Raw genomic sequence first — 24369 nt, forward strand, 5'->3', positions numbered from 1 at the left:
CAGGTGGGAAATCAAGGAAGTTTGGAGGGGATTCTGAGGATCCTTGCAGAAGCTGTAGCTTTTCGGGACTGGTATGAAAGTCCTGGATTGGCAGATGGAGCCTGGACAAGGCAGCCGAACACCTAGGAGAAGGAGGTGGGTGGGGTCTGATGTGGCTCTCACCTGGAGTTGTCTGGGAGGATATGCAAATTCGAGGCCACAGGAGAGAGTTGAAAGGCTGGATTGGCTGTGAGCCGCGTTGAAGGAGGTTGGTTTGGGGAGCTGCCTGCCTGAAGGCTTGCTCGGATGTGAGCTAGGCTGTCAGTCCTTTGGATCACAGACAGTAGACCGTGGTATTTACCAGCTTCAGGAAGATCAGGCTGCTGGAGTTTTTCCCCCTGTACTAACCAGCCAGTCAGACTGGGCACTTACTGTCTGAGCTATTGTCTAGGATGAGTTTTACTGGTAAAACTAGATGAGTCCTAGACTATTAAGGGGCCTGTTTATACTGACTTTATTTTGATTGTCGGCCATCAAGTGGGACAAGGAAATCACATTCTAAGGTCAGCAGGTGAGAGGCAGGACTCTGCCCTACTTTTCTCTGCGTGTATGCGCCTGTTTGTAAGCCTGCCTGCATGTGTGTGTGCCTCTCTGTCTGTATGTGTGTGTCTGCCTGTTTCTTTCTCTGTGTGTGTGTGTGTGTTTGTGAGTGTGTATTTGTGTGTCTATGTAAACTTGCCTCTGTATTCACAAGTGTATCTGTGAGCTCATACTCTTCCAAATGCTGATTCTGGCCCTCATCTGATTGACAAGGCTTGTGCTGGTCATAATGGTGAGAAACCAGAGGACTTGTTTGCAATTTCTTATTTGTTTACGGGTAAGGAAGTAAATCAATTGCAAAATTTTCTGCATTGGAGGGCTGGGGGTATTTACTGTCAACAGATAAGGACAAGGAGATGTAAAGATACTGGGCACCAAGGTGCTCCTGGTGTCAGGACAAATGAGGATAAAAAAGCCAGTATTAGCCAACATCAGGCAGCATCAGGTGGGCTCCAATCCATTTCCATCAAATCTCCTTTTGAATCTTTCTGTAATTCCCTGAAAGATGGCGGATGAATTCTCACAAGTTGGAAAGGAAAACGGCAGCGAGCAGGTGAGAAGAAGCCAGGTCTCTGGTCCATGCTCACAGTTCCAGAGAAGTTTCATCCAGAGAGTAACGTTGCTGGGAAAGCTGCCCACCAGCTTTGTCCTCCGTCGAGAAAAGAAACAGAAGGTTGCTGCTATACTAGGGATTGACCAAGAAGCCATGAAGTCTCTTCCAGAGGGAGACTTACAAGATTCCCTGCTGAGTAAGGTGAGCCAGGCCTGCCTCTCCTGGGCACACCCTCGCCCTCTCCACCCCACTGACATTGGTCCAGAAGGATTCCCCTGCTTCTGGAGATTGTAAGCTGGTTCTCGAGAACACAGAACCACTAGCCTCAGCGTGCTGAGGAAGTTCACACAGTCAGGGCTTTTGCCTGAGGTTCTGGTGCACAGAAGAATGCTGGGCACAAAATGCAGAGCAGATCTCTGCCTCGTCTATTGCTGCCACTTAATGTGGCCATTTAATCTACTTTAGCCTCAGACTTCTTTTCCATAAAAGGAGAGTCTGAATGGAGTCACTGGGAAACGACCAGCCAGGCACAGGCACAATGACACATACCTGTGATGCCAAAATTTGAGAGGTGGAGGAAGGGGGATCAGAAGTTGAAAGTATCCTTGGGCTACATGAGACCTTGCCTCAAAAAAAAAAAATAAGCAAATGAACTTAAGACAAAGCTTTTTACAAACTGCATAACTGATAGTCTTTAAAGATATTATTTGGGAGCTGGAGAGATAGCTCAGTGGTTGAGAGCCTTAGTTGCAGTCCCAGAGGACCCAGGTTTGATTCCCAGCACTCACATGGTGACTCATAACCATATGTACTGTCTGTGCCATGTGTAATTCCAGTTCTAGGGGTGTAACACCTGGCCCAAGCACACGTGTTGTGCATAGACATGCATGCTGGTAAAACACCTATACATGTAAAATAAAAATAAAACATACATCTTTAAAAAGATCATTTCATTTATAAGCTGGGCGTGGTGGGGCACACTTTTAGTCCCAGCAGTCAGGAGACAGAGGCAGGCATATCTCTGTGAGTTCAAGGCCAGACTGGTCTACAGAGTAGGTTCCGGACGAGTTTGTACTACATAGAGAGACTTTGCCTCAAGAAAAAGAAAGGAAGGAAGGAAGGGAGGGAGGGAGGAGGAAGGAAGGAAGAGGTAGAGAAAAGGGCTAATTTTAATCTCAGGCTTTTTAGATGTTAGACTTTGTAGGGACCTTAAACGTTATTCAAGTTAAGATGTTCCATTGTTGGACTTGCTTGTGAAGCTTGTAAGGCCTGCAGTTAATGTTTAAACAAAAAGGTTTAAGCTGAGAGGTAGGGACTGGTCTCTGGCTTTCATGCCTTTATGTGTAAACAGAGCAAAGATTGTTATCACAGTGAGACAGGAGTGTGCTTTTTAGACAAAACCATCAAGGGGAAATCTACATGAATAAAAAACAATAGTGAACAAAGTAATTTCCCATGGCTCCTCTACACAGAAGCAGTTGACTGGCATCTTCCTGGGGTCTTGTGTTTTCTGGAAAAACAGCATTCCTGCTTTCTTAGCTTGGCATTCAAATGATTTCACCTGTCTCTGGGCATTCCCACCAGCAGAAATGGTAAATGGTATTCTCAATGTGGTCCAGCCTGGGCTCATGCATGGCCTGTTCGGTCTACAGTGCATTTTCTCAAGTTTTCTTTCATAGACATTTCAATTATAGATACTTTGCATAAGAATCTGGATTTCTGTCTCCTGTGGGAATGAAAAGAATCAGAATACATGCAAGCGTAGGTCCAGTGTCCGGCCTGGAAATCCTGGGCTGAGTGCTTGTTAGAATGTGTGCCAGCCAGTTCCCAGAGGCTGGAGCCCTTTGCCCCAGTCTGACAGAGCCCTCCATGCTCTGTCTCTTTCCCTGAAGGTGGGCCAGCCTCTATATCCGCCCTGTAAGAGCTATGTCCTAAACAGACTTCAGGCCTAGGAGTTGTTTGTTGTTGTTCAGAGTTAGCTTAAAGGTTCCCATAACACCCAGGCAGAGAGCACTTGTCATCCTGGGAACTCTGGAGCAGATACTGTTTATTGATTGTTCACTGGCTCTCCTAGTTCAGTTTTGGTAGCTGACTTACACCCTGTGAAGGTTTAATTCCTTCTACCTTTTAAGAGGGACCAACCGTTTCCTGGACACATTCCGTATTCCCAGAGTATCTTGCACAGACGTGGTCTGAATCCCTTCAGAGTTCACTGATGATGAGGAAACACACTCTGAAAGGCGCTGGCAGGTCGAGGTGCAGGAAACTCTTATTTAATGTAGCCATCAACCAACCGCCAATTTTTTTCTTTTTTGTTAACTTGTTCTTATTGAGCTATACATTTCTCCCAGTCCCCTTCCCTCCTCCCCTCTCCATTTCTATAGAGGAAGACGTTTATAGAGATGAAAAGACTTAACTAGAGTCTGGTGGCTCTACGGGCTGCGCCTCTTCTCCTAAACTTCTCTATCTCATAGATGCAGACATAGAACCCCCACTTTACGTCAAATTCTGCTCTGTGGTTGGGGCAGCTCAAGACCTGATGCTAATGGGAAAGAAATGCCGTGCGTGCCCGAGGGATGGCTGGCCACACCTGAAGATTGTTCTTAACTCCCCAGGAAGAAGGGAGCATCCTGTGTACAGTCACTGAGTGCTAGCTGCCACGCACGCAGACCCAGGGCTGCAATGGAGAGCTTTGCAGAGCGAAAGGAAGGGCCTTGGCTCTGATGGGAGAAGTGGTCCACAGAAAGAGGAATGGAGATGAGGGCTTGGAGGATGTGTTAGGTTTCCATAAATGAAGAAGAAAAGTACAGGAGGAAACCCAATTTCTCCACCCACCCCATTTGACGGGAGTTTTGTATTCAGCTACCCTTTCTTTTAGGGAAGCAGGATCTGAGGTAGCAAATATGGCCTGTCTGTAACTTACTAACTCTGGTACAAGTTGTTCCTGACCTTCAAATTCCCCATCTATAAAATGGGAACCATCATCATATATGGCAGTAAAGGAAGCTTGGGTAGTCCTGTCTGATACAAAGTGTCCAGCACCCTAGAAGGACTGAGTAACCTCAGCTTCACAGTGCTGCTACCGGTGTGCTACTGCTACAGCATTTGGAGCTGCAAATACCAGGTGGTCCAGGCATTCCTCATAGAACTGAGCAGAGAAGAAGGCCCACTGTTTCCTCTGTTTCTGTCAATAAATGCATGGCGTTCTCTTTAAACTGGCAGCCTAGAGGACAGGGACGGTTTGTGCTCTGTTTTAACCAGTTATTAGATTTAAAGCAATTCCAAGATTAACAGCCCAACTTTTTGTTGTCTGGGAGGAAGCTCTCAAGTCATTTTTTCCTCCCTGCCCTCCCCCTGGGTGATGCTCATGTATGTAGACCACCTGTTCTCGGTGCAGCCAGCCCCATACAAATTTTCCTGCATGCTGCTCAGTTGGCTCTCCACGGAGTTCAAGGAAGAAGATTGCAACACCCGTGCCGTGAGTCAGCGTAGTGTTGTTACAGGGAACAGTCTTGAATTCCCAATAATTTATATTTGAAACAGTAAATTATTCACAAACCTGAACTATTAATAGCAGCAAAGGATTTGTGGGTCAACAATAACCCAGAGGCAATGGCTGGGTAGGAGTGGGGGGGAGCCTCGGATGAGACAGGGACATGTGCGCAGGCACGTAGACGCACCCGGGGAGAGGGAGGCCCTGGGCAAAGCTATGGAGTGAAGGCGTCATCTGCTGCCCCAGGTGACCTTGGAGCATCTAGCCTTGCGTGTCTGGTTGACTCAGTGTGGCTTAGTTCTGCTTGGGCTCTGCCACACCCACAAATGCAGCCCTTGACAAAGAGAATGGACCGTTTTTTGGTTTGTTGGGTTTGTCAGAGAGGAGATAGGTGAAAAACTTGGATAGACCCCCAAGATCAAGCTTGGATTGTGTTTTGTTTTGAGTCTATTTTCTTCAATTATCCAATTTCCCCCTTGTATTTATTTTCAAACTTTTCTATGCTTGAAATACATTTGGCGATGAGACTGTATTGCTGCCCTATTGACATTTGAGAGTCTATAAAGGAAAGGGACTCTGAGATTGGGCTTGGAGAGGCCTGCACTTGTGGGAAAGCATCCATCTTTTACCAAAATCACTCTGCAATCAGCTTCAGGCTGCATCTCTACATTTCCTCACCCAGAGGTTGAATCCTCTTGTTCTGTCTCTCTGGATTCAGTCACAATAAACGGAAGGCAGTAGTTGAGGTGGGCATCAATGTCTAGGTTGGGGATGCAACCTGAGACCAGGCCTGGGATCCCCAGCATGCAGTGCTGTAGATTGCTTGGTGTTGATGTAGTTATAAGAGCCTGTCACTACACACATGACCAGTAGTGTGGAAGTAGTGGGCAGATACCACCTGATGAAGTGGTACCCAGCTTCAGCAACCTAGGCACTGTGGGGACAGACCTGCCTGGGGCTCTGGTCTACACCTGCATCACTGTCCAGCTTCTACTGTGTTAGCCTAGTGTGCTTGTGGGATGCAAGAACAGTCTGTAGCAGCTCTAGACTCACTGTTTCATGAGCCCTGACTCCATTCTGAAAGGCTTTTCTAGGCCCAGGAAGAAGATAAGGGGTGAGTTCTATTCACAGCACTCTTGTCCTCGAGGGTGTGGCAGGGGGTGCTGGAAAATAGCATTGGAAACCCCGTGCATGTGGTCTGCTTCTAATTGCCAGTGTGACAGGAGAGCCAGTGACATCAGATAAGATGCTTTCTGAAGTTGGAATAATTCTAAGATGCTGAGTTTAAGGCACCCAAGTGTAAGAAGTGACAGAGAGGAATTTGCCGTCTTAGCTTCCAGGCAGCCCAGTCCTCCCTCCTGACCTTTATGTCTGCAGATCAGAACACATGAGGATGATGAGCTAAGCACCCGGATAATGAGAGTGATTATAGGTACCTGCCAGGATGTGTCCAGTCTTGCTCTGCCCAGTCACTGTCCAGTCTGTGGTCAAGTTCACTCACAAGGAAGAATTTTTGTTCTGAAGAAAGCTGTTCTTTGGGGTGTTTTGCCCCATCCCCCACCCCAGTGCCAATGCTCTAATGGATCTTAGTGTATGGGTTCGTTTTTTGTCAACTTGACAGAAGCTTGAGTCTTGTTGCTATTGTTTGGTTTTTCCAGACAGGATTTCTCTGCATATCCCTAGGTGCCCTGGAACTCACTCTGTAGCACCAGGCTGGCCTCAAATTCAGAGATCTCCCTGCTTCTGCCTCCTAACTGCTGGGACTAAAGGCATGTGCCACAATGCCTGGTCTAGTTAGAGTCATTTTGAAGAGGGAACATCGATTGAGAAAATGCCCTCATCAGATTGGCTTGTAGGCAAGTCTGTGGGGGAGTTTTCTTGGTTGACGGTTGCTGTGGGAGGGTGCAGCCCACTGTAGGCAGGTAGTCCAGGGTTGTATAAGAAAGATAGCGGAGCAGGCGGTGGAGAGCAAGGCATTAAGCAGCACCCCTCCAAGGCCTCTGCTTGAGTTCCTGCCTGAAGCTTTCTGCCCTAACTTCCTGGGTGTAGGAATATGATTGGAATGTCTAAGCCAAATATACTTTCTTCCTCCAAGTTTTTGGTCTATATTTTATCATAGCAATAGAAATCAACTTAGGACACTTAGCTTATTAATGTGAGTGAGTGTGTGTGTCCACTGGGTTTTTCACATTCAAATTCTGTGGAATCATATCCATAAACTGAAAGATTTGGAGAGTTTGGGATTATTAGCCCTGGCCCTCCATGCCTTCTGAGAAGTTAGCTACAATGACACCTCCTCCTCACCACCTGACGTCAGTGATCTACCTAGTCAGAGCATCCTGCGTGGCTTCTTTATTTCGGCACTTGTAATGTAATGATGCTATATAATTTTCTTCACTTCACTCATTTAGTAGATCCATCCCTGTTCAGTGCCCTGCAATCTACCTGTCTGGCTATATGCATTCTATTCTCAAGCTGGAAAAGCCTACTCAATGACTCAAACCCCACCTAGCTTCCCCCCCTCCACCTCTTGCCTAGCACACCCCAGACCGAGCACCTCAGCCTGACCTGGAAGGCTAAGCAGTGCTTTGGACTCTCTCACAGCTGAGCTCACTCATACCCCACAGCCTCATGGACCTCACCATGTCTACAACTCCTTACTCACGTCTTTACACAAGTACCCAAGCCGTCCCTCATCCCTTGGGAAGCTGGTCTAGTCTATTACCTGGAGTCTGGCGCTTGTTGCATATTGCCTTATCTCCTATCCTGTGAAGAAAACAGACTTCAAGCAGGAAATCTCTCCAATTCCCACCCCCTCTTTCCCTTATCTCTCCCGCTCCTCTTTCCCTCTGAGACAATGTGGTGGTGGGTTCCTGAGGGTTTGCATGACACTTTCCTCCTGGGAAATCCCTCCTCAATGTGTGAGCCTTTTCCTCCAGCAGTGACACTTTCCTCCGTGTTTAGACACACCTAAGCTTGTGTCAGTTTAAGAGAGCCTGCTTCCAGCCCTGCTGGTTTTACCTAATTTGTTTGCTTCCATGGTCAAGCTTCATGAGAAGTGGTAACCCTTTGCCCTCATGAATTCATCCCCATTGGCTCCCTGTTCTGGTTGGGAAACTCTGCAGACTCTTGGGGCACTGGCCTCAACCTTTATTTTCAGGACCTGCCGCCTCACATACACATGTTGAGACAAGGCCCCACGTTCCCAGGACTTGCTGATCTTCCGGCGCCCACTTCCGAGGCACCAGGACATGGGCATGCATGGGGTGCTCAGGGTCTGTACTGGTGGAACCCAGGGCTCCATGAGCATTAGCAAGCGTCCACTCAGCCAGAGCTAGATCCCTAGACCCCATCTGACTCCCTCCAGCCTCACCTTCTGCCTCCAGGAAGGACTCTTGGCCTCCAGTTGAGACAACTGTCCTTTTGCCTGGCATCCACAGCATCCTATGCATGTCATTCCCCAGAACCTGACTGTGGCAAATTTAATCCATCGGAATGACCGTCTGTAATCTTTGGCCATGAAGTACACAGTTCAGCAAGAAGTAGGCGTTCGGTGAAAACGGGCTGAATGGAGTTGAATCAAACACAGGGGAAGTCCTGTCTGTGGGGACCTTTAACCAAAGGTTTCCAAAGGCATCCTCCTTTAGTTTTGGCATCTTGAACCTGCTCTCCTATGATCACCTTTCTTTCACTTGCAGCCCAGAGGATGCAGAGCCTCCATAGGGCACAGCGTTTCAAAGAGGTTCCCTCAGCCCGTGACCCATGGGTTACCCATGGTGAATGTAGTGGGGTGAGCATTGCAGGGATGGAAGAGGAGGATGGCTGCTAGCGGCAAAAGCAAACTGTTAAACTACTGATAGGACTGCTGTATTTATGGTAAAGCACGATACATGGGCTTCAAAAAGACTGTTTTGTGTATTTGATGTTTCCAACGAGATTCTCGGGTCTGCAGCATTACGGGCCTCATTATTGTCTCTTGCTGCTCAGTGTAGTGTTGGGCATCTGGACAGCACAAGTTTGTTTTCCAAAGACAGTACTTTGTATATGGAGTGGTTCATATCAAAGAGATCTCCTCTCTGCTGTATCCACCCCACACTTCCCTGCGATGGAGCCCCGGCATGTGCATTCTCTTTCATGTGGTTTTCCCAGTGCTGTAAGTTCATAGTCAATGTCTGTCTGCTTTGTTCCTGTGACCCAGCATGAAGCTGTACCCTGCATACAATGAGTGATAAATAAATATCACTGGACTGACTCTCTGGGCTATGAGACCTATGCAGACAGGTGTGTTCTGAGACTTGCATTCTGTCTCTGTATGTGATGGCTCTGTAGGAGCTCTCAGGTGCCTGGAGTGATGGATGACTTAGCATTGGTCAAATGTCTTTGACTTGCAATTTTCTTATCTGGCTGTTTTGAGTAGTTTTGGAATCTGCTTTCCAGAGTTCTCTCCATGACTCAACTCAAATGTGACCTTCTCTGACCTCTCTATCTGAAATAGCCACACCTTATCCACTGGTCTTTACCCTAACTCAGCATTCTTTATGGCACTTTTCAAAACTGGTATGTAGAGCATTACAGTCTGCACGCACAGCCATGTGTTTTCAACCAGAGGGACTGTACATCTGTCTCATCTGTTGCTAAGCATTTTGAGATGGGACTTGTGTGACCCATGCTGGCCTTGAACTCACTGCAGAGCCAGAGCTGGTCCTGAACTCCAGATCCTCCTACCTCTACCTCCAGCATTCTGGGATCACAGATGTGTGTCACATTTCCCCCATCCTTGCTGTTGCCTTGATTTCTGCTATGTCCCCAGCCTCTGCCCAGGGTAAGTCTTGGACAGATTTGAGCAACTGTACCTGTTACAGAAGAAAACAAGTGTCGCTTTGGTCACTGCCAGACCTAAGCAGCCCAACTTGCTTGTAGTCCTGGGAGGCAAGATTCTTGCCTTGAACTTGGGTCTAGCTTCACTGGGCCATGTCACCTACGCAGGTGCCTCAGGTCTCATAACTGTTCTGCTGATCCCCTCACACCCAGGTGGACCTGAGGCGCCAGCAGATTTCCCAGAGTGTGGAGGAAGTGCAGAAAGTTATTCACCACCTGACAGCAGAGATCAGCCTCCAGGACAGTCGATTCCAAGCCGTGCCTGCCTCTGTCACGTACAATGACAGCATTAAGGTAAGCAGGGCTCTCTGAAGTGCTCCAGGAAACACCCAAACCCTTGGATGGGAGGAACTCCATGTGGGAGAGGTGCTTATCCCACTGAGAACATAGTGCTGCCCCATTGTACAGATGTTCTTCCAGTCACCGTTTACATACCCCACGAAGTTTTCCCTTGTGGGAGCCCCCACACTCCTAGACCACAGAGGTTAGGGTGGAGGAAGCCAAAGGGAATGATTGAGTCCTATTTGGTCCTAAAGCCAGAACTTGTTACAAAGACTCTGAATCTGAAGCATGCTGCCTCATGGTCAAAGCTGGGTTAGGCACCAGCTCATTTATTAAGCACCTACTGAATAGCTAAGGAACTAGGCAGAAGTGAGGGAACTGATGGGTGGTGGTCTCTGGGGTACAGGTCGGGGGAAGCAGAAGAGCAGAGACAGCTCTGAGAGACTGTAGGATTGCAGCACAGTCCCTCTCTGCTGAGGGATCCCACTGAGTGTAGCCACCAGGGCCAATGCGTGACAGCAGCAATCTCCCTCAGACCCCCTGGGAGCCTGGAGGCAGGACTGCACACTCATGTCCACTATGAAACAGGAAGAGGGTTCTGTGTTGTTCTGAATCCTGCCATTCTCAGATTTCCTGCAGACAAACCTCTTTCACCTTGCATTGGTTTCACATGGTCTGTTTCCCCACTAGTCTGTAAGAGCCTTGATCTTAGGGAGCATGTTTGTTGTTGCTTCATATCCAGCATCTGGTGCCCTGCCTGCACATTTGGCCTATGAGGAATGAGCATGGGCACCTGGTACAGGGTCCACTCACAAGGTTCAAAGACTTGTGGATTTGGGGGCAGAATCAGATTTCTGGAAATTTATTCTAGGATGAAGATTGTAAAATTGGCTTTGATCCTATCATTTTAGAATACTTGTCCACCTCTTCCTCCCTAGACCAGTCTCAATAAGGCAGATACAGCCCCAGGACTGGAGAGAGAAACACCACATCACTGAACTAAAAAATTCCCTGCTATGCTCCCGGTTAGATCAAGAGCTCAAAATACATCCTGTGTTGTCCCATATGTTAAGGTTTAAAATAGGGTTGGAGATGTGGCTCAGTCAGTAAAGTGCTGGCCTAGCATGGGCTTGGTGGCCTAGCATGGGCTTGGCTTGCTGGCCTAGCGTGGGCTTGGCTTGCTGGCCTAGCATGGGCTTGCTGGCCTAGCATGGGCTTGCTGGCCTAGCATGGGCTTGCTGGCCTAGCATGGGCTTGCTGGCCTAGCATGGGCTTGGCTTGCTGGCCTAGCGTGGGCTTGCTGGCCTAGCACGGGCTTGCTGGCCTAGCATGGGCTTGCTGGCCTAGCATGGGCTTGCTGGCCTAGCACGGGCTTGCTGGCCTAGCATGGGCTTGCTGGCCTAGCATGGGCTTGCTGGCCTAGCATGGGCTTGCTGGCCTAGCATGGGCTTGCTGGCCTAGCATGGGCTTGCTGGCCTAGCATGGGCTTGCTGGCCTAGCATGGGCTTGCTGGCCTAGCACGGGCTTGCTGGCCTAGCATGGGCTTGCTGGCCTAGCGTGGGCTTGCTGGCCTAGCATGCACCAAGCCCTGGGTTTGATCCCCAGCACTGCTGTGATCTCGGCACTCGGGAAGGAGGACGAGATGTGCATGATCGCCCTTGGTTTCTGTATTAGTTTGCTGTTTTCCTTTGCTGCTGCTGTGATAAAATGCCGTAACCAAAGCTGACTATGGAAGAAAGAATTCTTTTGAGCTTATATGTCACGGCGGGAGCCTGGCAGCAAGCAGCGGGTGAGGCGGCAGGAGCAGGGATCATCTTCAACCACAAACATGAATCAGAGTGGACTGGAGGTGGAGCCAGGTTCTGAACTCTCAAAGTCGGCTCCCAGTCACATCCTTCCTCCACACTACCTCCCCAAGCTGGAACCAGGTGTAAATACGTGAGCCTAGGGGGAATGCTCTGGTTCAAACCACCACCGATCCACATCAAGTCTGAGACCAGTCTGGGATACATGAGACCCTGGGAAGGAAGGAAAGAAGGGAGGCAGGGAGGGAGGAAGGGAGGGAGAGAAGGAGAGAAGGAGGGAGGAAGAGAAGGAGGAAGGAAGGAAGGAAGGATGGAAGGATGGAAGGAAGGAAGGAAGGACACATAAAATGGCTTTAGTTATTATCTTGAACTAAACTTGATAAGTATTTATGGAGCACTGTTTGTAGTTTTAGTCTTTACCTGATGTTGTTGGGGGATGTGGGTGAATGGTCATGCTCCTGTTCAGGGGTGTGGATGTGCTGATGGCAGCCATAAGTCAACATCAGGCTCTTCCTCAGTGGCTCCCCACCTTGTGTTTTGAGACAGGGTCTCTTGCTGACCTGCAGCTCACTGGTTCTGTTACACGGGATAGTCAACAAGTCCTAGGGATCTGTCCGCCTGCCGCTGCCTCTGCCTCCCCAGTGCTGTGCTTACCAGCATGAGTTTTGCGGGTGCTGGTGATCAGAGCTCAAGTTCTCAACGCTTGTATGGCAAGCGCCGTGTGGTCCGAGCCATCTGTCCAGCCCCACCGTTGCACCCTTGAACTCACGTGCAAGTGGATTCAGATACACTTACAGTTTAGGTGTCTGCCCCCCCTATTTAATCCAACCTCTGGACTCCAGAAGTCGGATGGTACCATCATCTCAACCATCAAATGTTCTCTGAAAGTGAGCAGGATCAGCTGAATCGCTCACTAGGGACAAAAGTTCACTCTTGTTGGACTTGCCATAACTTTCTTCACAGAAGATGTGGCTGAATGAACAAAGAGGGTGCCAGTAAGTTTGCCCAGGCACAGCCAGAGTTCAGGGTCCCTCTGGCAGATTTGCATTGCTAACTAGTTTATTGTGTCCCTTGCATTGTAAGGCTGCTATGTCTGCCTTCTTCCTGCCCACTGCTTCACTGGTTCCCGGAGAGTTGGAGTGGGTGGATTCAGATCCATTTTTCCATTAAAGACAGAATCAACTCAATGGCTCACATTGTCCAGACAGACAGGCTTTCGTTTCACCTTGATTCTGCAAGGATTAGTCATTCATACTGACCCTGGGTCATTGTCACAGGAAAGAAGGAAGGGTGGCACTTCAAAGTTCTGTCGCCTTCTCCTTCACGTCACAGCATTCAGCTGTCCCAGGACATCCTCTTTTGATGCAGAATTAGTCCAGGGCAGAACCACTGAAGAAGCTAGCGAAAGAACTCAATTAAAATTTCCGCTCTTCCGCTTGCTGGCACGGTCCCTAGGGTGATCCGCAAGCCCCTCTGAGACTTGGGTTGCTTACTTGGGGAAGTGGTATCAAAGTTACCTCTTATTTGACTTCAGAGAAGGAAGAGGCACAGCCAGAGACCTTGTGTGTGTGTGCGTGTGTTTGTGTGCGTGCGTGCGTGCGTGCGTGCGTGCGTGCGTGTGTGTGTGTGTGTGTGTGTGTGTGTGTGTGTGTGAGTGGATGTATTTCCCTTCCCTTTCTTCTCTCCTAAACCCAGGTCCCTTCAGGGCACTGGGTTTTCTTCACACTTAACTTGTGGCCTCACAAAACCCAGAACTCTTGAGTCACTCTGTCTGCCACAGCCTCAGATGGGTTTGTGGCAAAACAAACAACAAACCTTAATTCTCAGCAGCCTCTTGGTCTCTTTTCTGCCTACCTCATCACACTGCTGAGGGTTGGATGGTCACGTGAGCTGCCTGGCTGGGCAGGTCGCCACCCCTCTACCTGTCACCTCTCCCGGGTGTGAACTCAGCTTCTCTCTCTCTTTTTCTAATCCCAGGTTTTGGCCCCCAACCTGTTCCACGTCACCATCCCTCTGAAAGGCCTTGCAGGGTACAAGGGGGCCAGGACACAGCGCTGGCGGTACTACAGCCTGCAGGGCACCAAGCTCACCTGCCCTTTGCGGGACCCTGAGGGCCTACAGCAGTGGCTGGAGACTGAGCAGTTCATGAAGACCCTGTGGCAGTGGCACCAGGCAGATGTGAACATAGAGGGGGACATTGTGCCTGCCAAAGTCCTCCAAGTGTTCCGGACGCTGGTGGAAAATGCAGTGAGAACCTGTCACCTCTCAGGTGAGCTGATCAAGGGAAGACTCAGGGGTGTGGCTGGGATTCATCCTCAGGAAACCCTGCTGAGACTTAGAAATTACCAGCCTGACAAACACACCTCAGGCTGTGGGTTTTGTGCCCTTCCCAAACCTCAATGGCAAATCCCCCCTCCACACCCCTGCCCAAGACCTTGCTTATCAGCACATTTCCGTGCAAACAGCAAGCATCTGACTGAACTCAGGTGGAGAGACCGCTTGTTTGGAAAGCACCAACCCACTACAAAGTTCTGTCGCAGAAGCCCAGCACTGTTAGAACCCGCTGACCTCCACAACTGCAAACATGGAAGCCACAGTACAGGGTGACATATGCATAAATGAACACACATGTACACATGTGCACATGTGGGGAAACTGGCTAAATTCCTTAATGAACACACATGTACACATGTGCACATGTGGGGAAACTGGCTAAATTCCTTAATTACAGAAGCAGCTATACACCAGGAGGGAGAAAAGATGAGCTGAACAACAGAAACAATGGCACACAAAGCAAACCAGACAAAGGAAAAGGAAAAACCAGCGACACCAACAGGACTCTTAGGGGAAGAATATAAATGGTTTTTTAAAGGAAAATGTAGATTTTTTTTAAATGTAAAAAATTTTTAGCAGATTACCAGACATAGTGGCTGGTGCATGCGTGTAATTCCAGCACTGGAAAAGCTGAGGCAGGAGGATTACTACAAGTTTGAGGCCAGCCTGGGTTACAAAGTAAGAGCCTGTCTTATAAAATGAAACAATCAACAATCCGGACCAGAGAGGTGCACAGTGGTTCAGAGCGATGAGTTCGGTTCCTAGCAGGCTTGTAACTCCAGCTCCAGGGAATCTGACACCCACTGCTGACCTCCCTGGGTACCTGCATCCTGCGTACATACATATAGTCACACGCACCATGTAATTAAAATAAATCTAATACAACAACAACAAGGAATCCCAACAATAGTAAAAACACATTTAAAATGCCTAGCAGATTAACAGCTATGTGAAGTGTGAGAACTGTGCTCCTGCTGGGTGTTCGTGGGTCGGGTGAAACAGGAATCTTCATGCTCTTGGGAGCAAAACTCAGGGTTTCATTTTCAAAGGGCCATTTGTCCACTATATACTTGGAGATTCAACAAAGAAACTTTTGCAAGCACACAAAGAAATATGGCCAAGAATATCCTCTGCTCTGGGTTTGAAAATAGTAATAACCAACTAGAGAAAAATATCTAAATGATATGCTAGAAAAATGAACCAGTAAATGATGGCACCTTTGCCTGGCAGACTGCACAGCCTTGGCTGAGTGAGACATATGCAGGCACATACGTATTATGAAAATTACACAGGCTGTGGAACTCAGTGTCAAATGATACATTTGTAAATGTTTGCTTGTCTGGACAGAACAGCTCTGTAAGTCTCCATCCTGGTCATAGTCATAGATATTTACTTTATAGAAAGCACTTGTGTGGATTATTCTGTTCTTGTGACAGTTGGAGACTGGGGTAGCATATTTGGTAGAATATTTGCCTGGCATGCATAACACCCCGGATCTGATCCTCAGCACTGCATACATCAGACATGTTAGTTCACACCTCTGATGCCTACACTCTGCCAGGACGAGATGGGAGTATCAGAAATTCAAGGCCATCCTCTGTTGGATAGAAAGTTCAAGGCCAGCCTGAGATACAGGCGACCTTGTCAAAAAATAAAATCTGTTCTGTACCTATTCACCAATGAAAAGACGGAGACAGATTAAGTCACTAGCTGAGGGTCACACACCAGAGCCACATGCTTCTGCAGAAGCAAGATGTGGGCCAGGCCGATGAGCTCCAAGTTCAATCACTCCTAACACTTGGAGATATCTACTAGTGAAAGGAGGGATGGGTGAGTCACTGGGCCAGACCTGGGAGGAGGTTTCATTAAACAAGGCTGAAGCAATGTCAAAGCCACTCTGGTGCAATATAGACAGTCAGCCATCTTAACTGACTCAGAACAACATGCTTTCCTCGGGGCAGCCAAACACAGTGGAAGGCTTCCATTTCCTTCTAAGAAGGGATCAGTGAAATGACAGACCCTCATTCTTACCTGTAAGGAAGCCAAACAAACAAAAACACTCACATGTTGGGGCTGGAGAGATTGCTCCGTGGTTAGGGTTACTTGCTGCTCTTATAGAGGACCAGCATTCTGTAACTCCAGTTCTACAGACTCTGTTGCTCTCTTCATGCCTCTGCAGGCTGCTGCGTGCATTTGGTGAACATGAAATCACACAAGTGCACAAATACATACATATATGTATATGTGCATATATAATAATAAATCTGTTGTTTTGAAAAGAGGAGCCCTTTGTCAATGAGGGTAGGCTCAGAAAACTCACCACACACACTTATTTCCTCCTCTCTGATTGCTTGGAAAACGAAATAATGGGAAACCTCTCCCATGCACCTGACCCCTTCCAGTTCAGCTGCAATATGCTCTGGGCAGGGGAGGGGGGTGGGGAGGCGGGGCGGTGTTCATGATCAGATGGACTTAGGATGATAACTACATCTGGGTGAAGCTGGCTCCCAAGATGGATGATAGAAACAAGTACCATCCTCGAGACAGATTCCGATGAAAAACAGGCTAGTAGGACTCCCCTGGAAGGGACCTGGGTGAGGGTGGGGTCAGGGCCACCCTTTAGCAAAATTGTCCATACTTTCGCCTGCCTTCTGTCCCAAACCAGCGTTGAGGTGCTCGGGTGGAACAGAGCAGGACGGAGAAGTGTCAGATTCCATCTCACAATAGCCAATGCCATCCTTTCCCCCTTTCCCGTGACTTCCCTTCATTGAACCTGTCACTTTAAGTGGAAACCCTCTGACGTGGGATTATAGCTCAGAGGTATTGTGATCAGCATGTGTGAGGCCCTGGGCTCTATCTCCTGAACACACACACACACACACACACACACACACACACACACACACACACACAGATAACACATGCTGGAAAGCTTTGGAGGTGGCAAGGTTGTGAACCTGGCTGACTCTCTGTGTCAACAGAGCTGACACTGAGTGACAGCCACACTGACAGCTGCCCAGAGCATCTGCTCCATGATTCCTGCCTTCACCCTGATGAATGGAAAGCAAAAGCGTTCTCTTACCAAATGTCTCTCTGGTTGTTTCCCATCAGGCAAGGTCAGTGTGCTAGCAAACCGAACTGCTGTTTGGGTTGCCATAGAAACGTCCACTGGCCAGGTAGAGATGGAGCTGGCCCCTACTGTGGAGATCCCCACAGTCTGGTCTGAGAAAGCCCAGTGGCCTAGGTGTTTGACGCGGTGGCCGTCCCCGGACAGAGTGGAGTGCATCAAGGTACGGGTGACCACGCGGGGCTCATTCTGTAGAGTGCTAACAGCTTTTCCCATCTCATTACTGACCATGTAACGGCTTACTAGGGAAACGGGGTTCCTTAGAGCTGCTGTTCCAAGTGCATGCCCACCCTAACCCCCCCCCCAGTGCAGCACCACCCATGAGCTTGTCAGAAACCCTGGGCCTGCGGAATGAGTGTGGGGCAGATCCCAGGGACTTAGGTGAAGGCTGGTAAGTCCTCAAAGGCTCTGACACGGGTAGAGGCAGCTGAGCCAGCCCTGCTCCCTGCCTGTACTCAAGATGCTTGTGTCTTTCCACACTGCCATGCAGGCTTCCATGTTCTGCCACCCACATGTGAGTGAGAACATTCAATATGTGTTTGTCTTTTTCTGTGTCACTGCTCTTTGCACGTGGTACTCTAATTCCATCCATATTCCTGTGAATGGCTGGATTTGATTTCTTTTGTTGGCTGAATAATATTCCATCCGCTAGACATACCATGTGCTGTTGGGCCTGGGCCCCTAGGTCTATGTGGTCTGCTCTCTAGCCAGCATCGTGTTTCTCATTTTTCCAATCCTTTCTTCTTTTCCAGTCTTTTGGGTTCAATTTGGTGGCCCGGTCCAGCTATCATTGGCAGCTGAGTTTCCCGCAGGCGGAACAGGTGCTATTTGAGCAGTTGGATGAGGATGGGGGCTGCCGCAGACGGTGCTTTCAGGTCCTGAGGCAGCTGAAGGAGGATGTGTGGTGTCCAGGGAAGAGGCCAGTCATCACCACCCACCACCTGCAGGTGAGCATGGGGTGTGGCGAGGGGAGTCAGGGCAACTGTCTCTAGGTGGGTCCCAATGCAGGACAGGATCGGGACGGGGCCGTGGGAACTATTTTCAATCCCAGGGTTTCCACACTGAGTGCATTTCGGCTCAGGGGGACATAAAAACCTCAGCGGTGTGTCATACACCTGCCAGGGATGACAGTGACTCAATTTTCTTCCCTCCCTTCCTGAGTTCCCTTTTCTTCCCTCCTCTGTCCCCCTCTCTGTCCTCCCTTCTTTTTTGATGCAACATTAGGGATGATTTACTATACAAATAAACACCTTGTATGGCATACATTTGTGAGGTGTAGACTAATGATTTGAGACACGCGGAACATTCACCACGTGAAGCCAGGGTGACGGCATGTCCCGTCAAATGTTTATCCCATCCCTGTGCTGGGAGCCTTTGAACTGCCTTAGTTATTTCTAAACAGAATCTCTGCCATTTGCGCACGGCTGTGCTGGCTGCATCACCACACAGCCTGCCCCTGTCCCTCCCCCCTCCCTGACTTCTGCTTCTGAGGGACTCACCATATCAGTGCGCATGTGACCGTGAGCCTAAGTGTTTGTCTTCCCCTCTCTTTCTTATCTCACTCAACACAAGCGCCTCCGTTTGCTCCGTGTTGCTGCGCACGGCGGGATTCCACTCATTTTTTGTGGCTGAGTAGTAGTTCACCATGTAGGGCTACCACATTTTCTCTACTATTCTTTTGTTGATGGACACCTAGGTTGATCACTTGTTCTTGGCTATTGTGAATGATACTGTAATAACCAGAGCGTTGCATCTCTTTAATATTCTAGTGTCATGTCCTTGGTATACATACCCAAATTTTCAATTTTGTAGGAGCCTCCAATCTGTTTTCCATAAAGGTTTCACTATTTTATATGAGTGCCCTGTCCTTACTGTCTTCTTACTTTACTCCATTTTGTCTTTTTTTTTTTTCTCTCTTTGAGATAGGGTTTCTCTGTAGCCCTAATTGTCCTAGAACTCACCCTTGTAGACCAGGCTGGTCTCGAACTCAGAGATCCACCTGCATTTGCCTCCTGAGTGCTGGGATTAAGAGCATAGCCACCAACATCTGGCTTATTTTTGTCTTTTTAACAGCAGCCTGGGTGTGGTGTCCCACTGTGGCTCTGCCCGTCATTTCCCTGAATACTGTGGCTTACATACTTGTTGCCTGTGTGTATTTTCTTTGGAGAAATTTCCTCCCATTTATCCACTTTTCATGGTGTTGTTCGTTCTTTTGTTGTTGAGTTCTGTGTGTATTCTGAGTATTAACCCCTTAGGAGTACCGCTTGGCAACATTCCCCCACATTCCACCTCACCCTGGTGACCGCTCTGCAGTACTGATGGTTGCCTCTGAGTTCAGTGTGTCCACACGATTCTATTTCCCCTCGTGTTGCCTGTGCTGTTGGGTCTTGTCTGAGAACTCTGCCTGTTATCGGTACAACACGAAGCGTCATCCCTGCTTTCTCTAGCTGCGTAATTTCACACCTTACATTTTAACTCCATGATCCATTTTGAGTCGCTTTTGTATCTGATGAGATATGTGGTTAGTTTCATTCTTTGTGTGTAGGTGCATGTGTGTCCCTCCCTCTCTCTTTTGCCCTTCCTCCTTCCTTCTCTCCCTCCCTCCTCCCTGCTCCCCCTAGTTTTCCCAGGTACACTTTAGTTGGAGAGTTATCCACTCTTTACAATCTCAAATGTTGTGTGTAATTGCATATACTAATTGGGTTTGGCGTGATGTTTTTATATTTGTGTACAAGGTGGACCAATCATGTCCAACCTTCCTTTGCCCTGCCCTCCTTCACCCCACCCCTTCCCAATTCCCAGTCGTCAGCACACCATGTTCAGGTCAACTTCATCTTTCAGTTACCACGTGTGAGGAGGAACATGCAGTGTTTGTCTTCTGGGTCTGGCTCATTTTACTTAATGCATGTCCTTCTGTTTTGCTGTAGAGGACAGGGTTACATTCTTTTTGGACGAACAGTCCTCCATTGTGTATTTGTGCCCTGTGTGCCTGATCATCCATTGTTGATACCTGGGCTGGTTCCATGTCATTCTTGACACATGTGTCTGTCGGTCAAAAGGCTGGCAAACAAGGCAGGGACCAAACCTCACAGAACATGCTAAGTATTGTATCCTTAGCCAGGTGCAGTGGCATTCATCTTTAAGCCCAGCACTCAGGAGGAAGAAGCAGGAGGATATCTGTGAATATGAGGCCAGCCAGGGCTACATAGGGAGACTCTGTTTTGTATCTTAGTTAACCAAGAATGAGAGGAACTGTTATTTAGATTTTAAAGAAATAATAATGAATATTTACACTTTACAAACAAACAAGCAAAAAAAAAAAACCCTACAGATTGGCTGGCAGTTGGAATAGGCACAGGCAAGTTAGACTGTTGGGTTGTGAGTGACAGGGCGAATGCTGCCCCAGGTTGTATCTGGCACAAGCTGTCTGGCTAAGCAGGTCTAGAGGCAGAGCAGGTTTGTGGGAAAGGCCATGAGTTCAGTCTGGGCATGTTGAAACGGAGGTAACTTTCCAATGCCCACGACTAAGCAGGTCGGTAGCAGACTCTGGGCTGGGAAATGTGCAGTGTGAGTCCTTCATCTCACTGAGAAGGAAGCTCTACACTGAGCGCCAGGCAGGGGACGGGGTGTCCTTAGAAACCCCAGGGAAAAGCAGACTTAGGTGGGTGCGGAGCGGAGGAAGGAGTAGCTGGGATTCGAGGAGAAAGCCTGGAAGAGCATTGTCTTAGAGGCCAAAAGAGCAGAGGTTGGAGAGGCAGGGTGTGGCCAACAGTCAGATCCACTGAAAGCTGAGAAGAGGGGAGGCTGGAAAAGGCCTGCCCTGCCTTTTGATGCTTCTAGGAGGGCAGCATTCAGAATTAATGGCGGAGGAGATGTCTCACTGGAGTAGATGGAGGCGGGGAGGAGTGAGAGGGGGGAGTTTAGCAGGGTGCCTGGGTTTATGGGAGGGGAGACTGCCACGGGAGAGCAGGGGGGCTATGGCCGGCTAAGGGGCCATCTTCAGTGACCCTATAGAGCTCCTGGGAGGTAGAGGAGGGCCTGTGAGACAGAGCTGGATGCAGAGAAGAAAGGAGGAGGCTGCCATGTTGGCTGATCTCTCTGGTCCAGGGAACGAGAGCTTCCACGCTTCCTGTATGCTAGGAGGCAGAGGGCCTCTACTTGGCGCAGGGTGTGACTCACCAGGACTGCTGATGGTCGAGGTGTCAGAGGAAAGGGAGAGAATAAATGGGGGTGTGAGTCAGCTAGGCAAGCCCCAGACCCGGGTGAGGCAATGGATCGTGAGATCCCGATGAATCCAGTTTTCCCAGAGTGACTTGGTCCTCCTCCCATTGCCATGGAAACTCATTTTGTTCCCACCATCTTTCGTCCACAGACAGTGCTCTTCTGGACTTGTGAGAAATACCCACACCTCAAGGACTGGCAGGTCTTTCATCAGGCTCTCCTGCGCCTGGCCCGGAAGCTGCACAGATGTGTGAGCCAGCACTTCCTGAAACATTACTTTGTCCCAAAGAGCAACCTCCTTCAGTCAGCCAACCCAAGTGAGCTGGATGCCGTGGCCCAGAAAGTGGCCTTCTTCCTAAAGAACCCTCAGGTCACACTGCCCTGAGGCGGCCCAGGGAGCCCTGCTTCATTCCTTTCTCCTGACCTCATTCTCAGGGTGGCTCCTCTGCCAGCTGCCGGACCTGTGCTGACAGAGGCCACCAAAGCGGGCCAGCAATTCCCTCGTCAGAGGCAAATGCTCCTGCCCTAGGCCACACAAGCATTTCACCTTCCCTACCTCTCCTGGGGACAGCTTTCATCCTGCTTCCCCAAGTGACCGATTTTCCTTGCTCAGGTTCTTATTGTCTGCCAAGGGGACTGGAGATGGGCTCTGGGCAGGCCAGATAGTAGCTTGCTGTTGGAGACTACTCGAGCTGGCTGGACCAGGACTCACATACCCAGTGGGTAGTGTCTCTTTAGGACTCTCTGTTCTCCAGCGCCAAGCTGTGGCCAGCAATCCAGGCTCGCGAGCTGTTCTGGTGTACCTCTCTTGACTGTATGGAGTCATCGTGAGGGTTTAGTGCAAATCCAAGAGAGGGGTGTAGCTGGGGCTCTGCTCGTCACCTGACTCTAGTCCCAGCCCTGTCTGCCACGGTCAAGGCTAGAACTTGGCTTCCACTTCAGGAATAAGCTCCATGCTTGGCCTTGCATGGACCCACAGCCTTGTCATTCACGTCTGGATGTCTTCCTTAGCTCGGTCCGTTCACTCGCTTGCGGACACATAAACACTCGCTCGGCACTGAGAATGCCAGAGAGAGCAAGACATGCTTCCTGGAGAAGACTGGAAGTGGACAGCAGATCGGTGAACTCAGAAGTCTGCTAGAAAAAGGTCACAGAGAGATTCCAAGGGGGACATTTGGACAGCTAAAAGGGACCAGAATGGTGACCTCAGGCAGGCTGGGCTGGGTAGGCATGGGGCCCTGGCTGTGGAAAGCTGGGGAGGAATTGGTACTACTGTGTTCTGGGACCAAAGGTGCAGCGTTGACCTCCAACAAGCACACTTCAGATGATGGCTCTGGTGACAGTGGCCTCTGCACCTCTCCATTCTGAAGGGTACCGAGGCTCACAGCATCACACACCTGCACGCAGTGGGGGGGGGGTTCCAGGTGCTCTCAGAATAGCTGCTTTTGGCATTTCCTTAATGTGTCTCAACTCCGGGGGATCCTTTGCGACATTTGAACATCCTGCTGTAACAAATATGCTTAACAAGGCAATATTTCTAAAAGCACAAACCACTGGTTTGGCGACTTTGAAGATGCCTGTGTGTCGAGGATTGAACCTGACCTTTGACACACGGAGCATATGCCCTGCCAATGAGCTAGATGGACTTTATTTTGAGGCTGGATCTCACTAAGTAGCCCAGGTTGGCTCTATTTTTATTAGTTTTTTATTAGAATATATGAGTTATACATAACGATTGGTTTCATTGTGATTTTTCATGTGTATATGAAATGTTGTGTATGAATGTGTATGCATGTGTATAAACCAATGACTTTAATAAGGGTTCCGTTCAGGAATGTGGGCAACTTTAGTGGTTATACCACTGAAGATAATGCTCCTCTAGACCCCACCAACCATTAACTTGTGATCATTTCCTGTCCATGACGGAGTGCCCATGAGTCCAGTCTCGTCTGAGTGACCACGGGCTCTGCGAGTTCAAGGGTACAATTGCACTACTGTGGCTGAAGACAGCAGCCACAGCACTCCACCATTCCATCAGCTCTTGCCTTCGTCCCCATGACACTCCTCAAGCCTTTTTGCAGAGGGTGACAAAGGTGTCCCATTTAAGGTTGACCATTCAGCAGCCACAGCTTCCCAGCATGCTGGCAGTCACTTCTGACCACTGCAAAAAGCAGCTTCCCCAGCGACCGCTGACGTCAGAACAATCCACACTCATCAACATGAATATTTTGAAGGCATCTTGCTAGACATATAATGGCTGCTTCACAAAAACCAGCAGAGGCTCCCCTCTAGGGCCTATCCTGTCTCCGGCTGTAAGGTTTTGACTGGGTTTACAGCCAAAGATGTGGATTGAATCCTAAGAAGCAGGCCTCAAGTCCACAAAGCTACTGATTTCCGTCACCCATAACAGTCATGCCCCGATTAAACCAGTGGGTATATCTTGCCTGGAAGGTAGCTCACGGGGTCTACAGTGGAGGAATACCGTTTGTGACAATTGTCCTTAGCAGCCTGCATAGCACTTTCTAGAACAGCCATTAGGGAAAAGCTTCCGGCCTAGGGCCCAGCTTAATTCTCTGTCCTAGAAACAGATTGGGCAACAGGGTCTTTCCATCTGCCTCTAGTGGGCATCCAAGCAGCAGTGGCAGTAGCTTAGGTCAGCTTTGAGCAGTAACTCAGGTGAGCTTTGAACTTGCAACCCTCCTGTTTCAGCTTCCCAAGTAGCTGGAATTATAGCCCTGTCCACCACTTCTGATTTTGTTTTGGTGAAAATCAATATCATTTTTCAAAAGTACTGCAACCGGATGGTGGGATTCCCCAAGTTTTCACACAGTAAATCAGTTTTTAAAAAGTTGAAAACCTGCCTTATTGAACTAACTTCATATTTTGTTTTGTTTTTTTGGAAGCATGAAATGATTAGCAAACCTATGCTCTGTTTTAATCATTAAGACTTGCCTTCTGATCATCATGTTCTCTGATCACCAGAAGCTTTTATTTTCTCTTTTTGAGAAGGCAGCAGCTGTAACAAGGAGGTTTTGTTTCTGTTTCTCTTTCTAAGATGTAAATGTCTTAAGAAAACATTAAAACAGTCATGCACTCA

General features: G+C 48.9%; 1 protein-coding gene across 1 annotated transcript; it reads left to right on the forward strand.

Moving 5' to 3' along the window:
* Positions 1–260: 260 nt before the first annotated feature.
* Mab21l3 (mab-21 like 3) lies at positions 261–24369 on the forward strand. The gene is made up of 7 exons (XM_021230928.2): positions 261–542; positions 1085–1333; positions 9657–9797; positions 13568–13859; positions 17036–17214; positions 17804–17998; positions 21424–24369. Exons 2-7 carry the CDS (start codon positions 1085–1087, stop codon positions 21655–21657), a joined length of 1290 nt encoding a protein of 429 aa, XP_021086587.2. The 5' UTR covers positions 261–542; the 3' UTR covers positions 21658–24369.

Source organism: Mesocricetus auratus, unplaced genomic scaffold (genome assembly GCF_017639785.1).
Source record: "Mesocricetus auratus isolate SY011 unplaced genomic scaffold, BCM_Maur_2.0 Super-Scaffold_100009, whole genome shotgun sequence".
NCBI classification, from domain to species: domain Eukaryota; kingdom Metazoa; phylum Chordata; class Mammalia; order Rodentia; family Cricetidae; genus Mesocricetus; species Mesocricetus auratus.

Coding starts and splice junctions, on each gene's coding strand:
- Mab21l3 (XM_021230928.2), top strand. CDS start 1,085: ATGGCGGATGAATTCTCACAAGTTGGAAAGGAAAACGGCAGCGAGCAG. Junction 1,334..9,656: donor AAGATTCCCTGCTGAGTAAG/GTGAGCCAGGCC, acceptor CCTCACACCCAG/GTGGACCTGAGGCGCCAGCA. Junction 13,860..17,035: donor GAGAACCTGTCACCTCTCAG/GTGAGCTGATCA, acceptor GTTTCCCATCAG/GCAAGGTCAGTGTGCTAGCA.